Here is a 6,325-nt window from a genome sequence, read left to right as displayed (position 1 = left end):
TTGTAGCTTCTCATTGAGATTGCGCAAGAAACGATTGAGACAAAGCCGTTAATCCGTTCACCCATGAACGAGGGAAAGTCATTTCAAATCCGAAAATAAGAGCCGCCCCATTACACTTTACCGTGGTGTGCGGCTGATGGATTTAAAATCGACAAGGCAGCGCACGGCCACGTACTTAACAGCACAAAGACTAGCTCTGCTAAAGTTTGCATCTGACGTCCAACTCTCAAAGAGAAAGAAAACGTGACTAGAGAGCTAATGGGTCTACAGGATAAACATTTGCAGATCCCAAAAAAAAAAAAAAAGAATAATCCCATTAAGGATGACGTATTATACCACCAGGTGTGAGTGTGATTAGCCGTTACAAGCCGTTTTTTTTTCTTCTGAAATCACAAGTGGGCGTGTCCCCCTAGATGTGTGCTGGATAGATCAGCCCACCAGCGTAGCCAATGGACCGCAGCAAACGTTGCTCATCTATCCGTCGCACATCTGGTTGGACAAGCCCACCTGTGATGTCAGAAGAGGCCGATTTTCAAAACGGTTTGTAACGGCTAACCCCACTCACACCTGGCTGGCGGTACAATACCTTCCAACCCCCAGTGGCGCCCCCTACCTCTCGGATGCTGGCGTCGCACACCCGGATGACGTTGAGGAAGGTGGGCATGACCTGCGGCAGGAACTGCACACACTTGAGGCCCAGCGACTTGAAGATGAAGGTGACGGCCTGCACCACCATGGTGTGGTGGTTGGAGAGCGAGGGGTCCCGGAGGATGCGCATCAGGGTCACCATGGCGACCGCCGGGTAAAACTCGTCCAGGGGCAGGTTGCCCATGTTCACCAGCATCTCGCTGGTGCTGTAGTCCGCTGTGGGGAGGGGGGGGGGGGGGGGGAGAGAGAGAGGGGCTCATGTTAACCCAGGGGCTCTCAGTCGCGTTTCACACCAAGAGGCCTGGAGCCGTTGTCAGGTCTTATGGTTCGGCCCCTCTGTTCAAACCTGTTTAACCTTTAAATACATTTAATTTTTTGGCCGTCATTATATTCTGAATCGACCAAAGACTTCTGTGTAAATCTACCGGACCCATTTCTGTTCCATCCTCTTGGACCGCGTTTCAAGTCTCCCCTGTTAAAGGAAGCCCTTAGCTCACCCCTCCCTCCCACGCGGAGAGAGGAAGCGGGGGAGACGGTAGAGGTCAACACCGTATTGACCGTATAATCTAGCATGCGGTCAATAACGTCTCTGGAGCAACACTCACGTAAACCATGTAAGAACCAAAGTGAATAGATATAAAAGAAGTGTCTTTGTTATTTCTGTGCCGTTGCTTCCGATAAGAGTGGTTGAGGTGATGGACTGGGAAGACTGGGAGGACTGGGACTCGGTCTGATACCCTCCGCAGCACCAACTGGTTCCATTACAGACCGGCACACATCAATTCAAAAGGAACTTTTTAAAAAACGGGAAACCCATTTCCTTTCCCTCCGTCTTGCTAACAAACCAGCAGAACGTTTTAATACCCACACGTGCTTTATTTACATTTATATCCTTAACTGTCCCGCTTGATTTGTCTTCATCGTTTTCATTTTATGTGAAACAACGCCGGGTTTCCTCCGAATGGGAAGCCGGACGTTTAAATCAAAAGGTGTCCCACCGGCAGCGTTCAGACATTTATGGGATTCTGCGGAACGAGCGTGCGATTTATAACAAAACTGTCGGTAATCCGATGCAAACTGAGTCTGCGTAATGAGCGATAAAAGTCCCGACATCACATGACTAAACGAGGAGCCCCTATACACACTCAAAACGCACACAGCACACGCAGCCAAACCCGCCTTCATCCATCACGAGGAGGAGGATGATGATGGTGGTGGTGGTGGTGGTGGTGGTGGTGGTGGGGAGGAAGGCCCGTCTGTCTCTCTACACGCGAGGCAGCTTGGGTTTCACTAGAGACATGTGGTTATGACATAAGTCTGGGTAGACCACGTTTCATTGGTCCACTGGAGGAGTACAGTTACCGCTCGGCGCTCCACTGTCTTCTCATTACCCCGCTGTCGGGGATCCTCTGGACGGGGTCATAGTAGACGGGGATGATGGATGGGCTCTGGGCTCTGTTGGCTGGCCTGGTCACTGTGCCATGATTAGATCGTGTCATGTGTGCGCTGGCCTTGGCCCGAGCACAAGATGGACGCTGACAAGGAGACGGATTGGCCCTCGGCGCTCGTCTTCATAGCCGCCGCCGTCGTCGTGGTTACAGCAGCACCCCGTATGCAAAAACGCCAAGTGCTGCACAACCGACGCGAATTAGGGTTTGTATAAATCACGGCTCACCTCTGACAAACCCCTCGCGGTATGCATGACTGTCTAGTCTTGGCGTCCGACAGAGAGAACCACGGAGGGGATACACTGCGTGTCCCAGCGCTGCCTGCTCATCCAACACCACTACCCAGCATCCTCTCTGGCTACGCAGACAGCAGCCCAGACGCACCGGTCACGACTGAGCCGGGACGCTAAACATCAGCAGATATACGAGCGCCTGTCGCCATCGCAGTCCGCTGAGGCTCTGAACAAACTGCTAAAGCCATTATGATGAGTCCTGAATAAACATTAGGGATTTGAATCACATTTTCACGGCCGAATACTCAGCGAGTGGTATGAAGGATTAATCGATTATTTCGATGTGTGCCAACAGTCACAGAAGGGAACCACGGCTCATTGGGCAAAAACTAACTTTTACAGTGAAGAATCGCATTTATTCTGGTGTTAATCCCCATGAATATCTTCTGGTGAATACCTCAACTTCTGTAAAGTACGTGATCACTTGAATGACATCAGACTCTCTCCCCGTTCCACTCCCAGTAGCAAACTGCAGCTGTTTGTTGTGTTGTATGCATAAATACATATTTACGCCTGTGTATTGTATTGTGTGTATATTGTTCTGTGCAGGATTAATACAATACAATTATAATAATGGGGCTGCAGAACCAACATTATGTTCTGTGCGGAAGCTCGCAAAGGAAATGTTAACGGTCCAAACGTTGACTGACTCTAAAAACGGATTATTACCACTCATCCCTCATAACCAAACCTTAAACACCCCTCTCCTATGGTCACCTGACCATAGGAGAGGGGGAGCTCACCTGAACATGACATAGTTCTGTGTGGAGCGGACACCAACAGAGTAGACCTGTTGGCCAGCACTCGGTTGCTAGGGCCAGCCTATGCTAGTAGCAGAAGGCTGTGCCCTATGTAGCATTGGGTTGAACAGAGCACGCTATGCTAGCAGCATGTGGGTACGTAGCATTGCGTTGAACAGAGTACGCTATGCTAGCAGCATGTGGGTACGTAGCATTGGGTTGAACAGAGTACGCTATGCTAGCAGCAGGTTGGTACGTAGCATCTGGGTTGAACAGAGTACGCTATGCTAGCAGCAGGTTGGTACGTTGCATCGTGTTGAACGGAGTACGCTATGCTAGCAGTATGTGGGTACGTAGCATTGCGTTGAACAGAGTACGCTATGCTAGCAGCATGTGGGTACGTAGCATTGGGTTGAACAGAGTACGCTATGCTAGCAGCATGTGGGTACGTAGCATTGGGTTGAACAGAGTACGCTATGCTAGCAGCATGTGGGTACGTAGCATTGGGTTGAACAGAGTACGCTCGGCAAGCGGCATGTGGGAACGTTGCATCGTGTTGAACGGAGTACGCTATGCTAGCAGTATGTGGGTACGTAGCGTCGGGTTGAACAGAGCACGCTATGCTAGCAGCATGTGGGTACGTAGCGTCGGGTTGAACAGAGCACGCTATGCTAGCAGCATGTGGAGTAGGTTCTTGGTCTCTTGCACCACTGCTAGGTCATTTTCGTTGGGAGTTCAACACTTGGGATTCATGATCAATCGTGAACGATATTGTAATTCAAGCACTAATTCCGTAGAAGTTTTTTAAATATTTGCAGAGCCGAACCCATTTACACAATCAAGTGTGATTAACCGTTGCTGGTCGATGACTCCATCGGTCGGACAGACTCGTTTGGTTTGAATAAGCGTAACATTAACCTTCCCAATTTAAAAAGTAGTTTTTGGATCGTGTTCATTTATTTTTTGGAGGGCGATCAACTCGCTGCTGGCCGCGCCGCCCGCCCCTGGCAGCCGCCAGCGCCGAGCGTTTAACAGGAACCACGTTTCCATATTCATCTCCGCGCCCCGTGTGAATAGGACAAATTAAGTGCATTTCAAGTCTAGCGACATTCCCTTCAGCCGGGCGGCCAGCCCTGGTCGTCCCAATATTCCCAATCCCACGCTACATAAAGCTCCCGGGGGGGGGCGGGCGTCACACTGACCCCGCGGAGGCTTCCCGGGCCGATAGCCTCGCGTGGGAAACTCACGAGCACCGCGTTGGCCCTCGTTCACACAAGTAGCTACGGCGCGGTGATCCATCCAGCAGGGGCCGGCGGCGGAACGCCTTCCACCCCCGGATCCCTGGCCTCGACCGGGGGGGCGGGGGGATGGCTATCAGGGACCTGCCCCCGCCCGTACATCCGGCGTGAGGAGGAAGGGCGGCTTTACGACGCGGCGTCCCCGCTCTCCCCCTCCAGACGGGCAGAACGTGGCGCTGGCGGCGGGGGGAGTGCTCGGGTTGGGGGGGGGGGGGGGGAGACATCAGTCACGGCCCACGGGGGTTAGTCATCAAACGGTACGCGGCCAACGTACTCCCGGATCCCAGAGGGCGTCGTCCCCGCCCCCCCCGCCCTCGTCCAGGGTACAGGGACGGGCTCTCGCTCCAACCAGCGCTGTACTTTGGACGGGCGCTCGGCGCGGCAGACAGACTCCAGAGTTACGGTCGGTGCTAAAGAGCCACGGGTTGGGAGGGGAGGAGGGAGGAGGGAGGAGGGAGGAGGGAGGAGGGAGCGGTACGATGAGGTTGCTGGCCGGATCTGAGAGGGATCAGGCTGGGTGCTGCCACGGGCCAGATACGGCACCTCAAGTAATTGAAGCCTGAAATTGTTTTTAACATCTTTCACGGGTGAGTGCGAGTGCGAGTCCAGGCACTTGATTGAGTTTCATACCTAGCTCCTTTGTTTATTCACACAGGACACGCAGCCCGGGTGCACCACGTGTACCAAAGCGTGCGCGGCTGCTGGCTCCGACAGGGCTCATGGTTGGACGTCTCAGACACACCTGGGTTTAACTTCTTATGATGTATCAAATACAAATAAAACACATATTTGTATGAGCTTTGGCTCAAAATAAGTGGGAGCATTAGGAACAAAGGTCGAAATCGAACCTGGATCTCTACAAGGTGTACTGGCTCTGTATGGCAGGGCCATTGAACAGGCCCAAAACAAAAAGATCAAACTCATAAAGCAGTAGAAAACTCTTCTCTGAGATGTAGTTCAGAGACAGCCCGATGGGATGAGTCCGACCCAGGATGTGCTGCTCCTCCCTCACTGCGCACAGCGGTGTGTTTCTGATCAACGCGCGTCCGACGCCCCTTTCACCTCCAAGGGTTCGTGTAAATCCCCCAGACTAACCAGTGCAGGAGGGCCGGCCGCCGCTTATCAAAACCACATCCAGCGGGCCCACACAGGCTCTGAGGCACGCCCCCCCCCCCGCCCGCTGCACCGGGCTGGGTGTGTGAACGAGGGACCACACAGCGAGAGGGAACCAGTCTGGACGGGGTTCATGTTGTGTCCTCTAGCCGGGCGTGCGCTGGTTCCTGATAAGCACGCCTCCGCCGTGATCTGGCAGATTGAGCGCTGCCAGCAGGACAGATTCTTTCTGCGTCGGAGGCGGTCGTGAGATCAGAACCCGGCCACCGAAAGAAAAAGATAATCCACACACAGGTTTTTGTTTTCCTCCACTCGAGTGCCACTCGTTTCTCAGTGGGACCAACCGATTCCCGTGGTAACGCACCGTCACCACGGTGACCAGGGGGTCCCGACTGTAACCGGACCGTGACTATCGCCGTGGTAACGAGGGCCGTCTTACCGGAGTCCTGGCTGGTCTTGGACTCGGAGAGGCTGACGGCGGAGGCGTCGCGCGATTGGTCGATCATGCCGATGTTGACCTTGTGCTTGTAGGGGTCCAGAGCGCCAAGCAAGCCCAGCACACGGATGGCCTGGGGGACACACACACACACACACACACACACAGTTTGAATGAATGCTAAATCAATCAGAGGGTGATCGATACTCTGCCATCGGGCTCCATATAAGAGATGGCCTCTTATCCGGGCAGCCAGGTAAACAGTCTAAGAGGAGAAGCCATTATTTATGTATCCCTGAGTGACTGAGTATGGGGGTGACCGAGTGAGTGTCTCTGCGTGAGTGAGACA

The 6,325-nt window shown here is 53.3% G+C and overlaps 2 protein-coding genes across 3 annotated transcripts in view; one reads left to right on the top strand and one right to left on the bottom strand.

Annotated features, from left to right (window-relative positions):
* LOC132459247 (tumor necrosis factor receptor superfamily member 3-like) overlaps window positions 1–6,325 on the top strand; it is a 276,712-nt gene that overhangs the window by 116,972 nt on the left and 153,415 nt on the right. The gene's annotated exons all lie outside the window — the stretch shown is intronic.
* mtor (mechanistic target of rapamycin kinase) overlaps window positions 1–6,325 on the bottom strand; it is an 87,033-nt gene that overhangs the window by 65,368 nt on the left and 15,340 nt on the right. The window contains exons 18-19 of the mRNA XM_060054800.1: window positions 5,980–6,109; window positions 536–864 (exon numbers count right to left, since the gene is read on the bottom strand). Of these exons, the coding sequence (XP_059910783.1) occupies window positions 536–864; window positions 5,980–6,109 (459 nt within the window). The remainder of the gene's footprint in view (window positions 1–535; window positions 865–5,979; window positions 6,110–6,325) is intronic.

The sequence above is a fragment of the Gadus macrocephalus genome, chromosome 1, assembly GCF_031168955.1.
Source record: "Gadus macrocephalus chromosome 1, ASM3116895v1".
In the NCBI taxonomy this organism is placed as follows: Eukaryota; Metazoa; Chordata; class Actinopteri; order Gadiformes; family Gadidae; genus Gadus; species Gadus macrocephalus.
The sequence above is the reverse complement of the archived record's forward strand: the minus strand, read 5'-3'. Positions and strand labels throughout refer to the sequence as shown.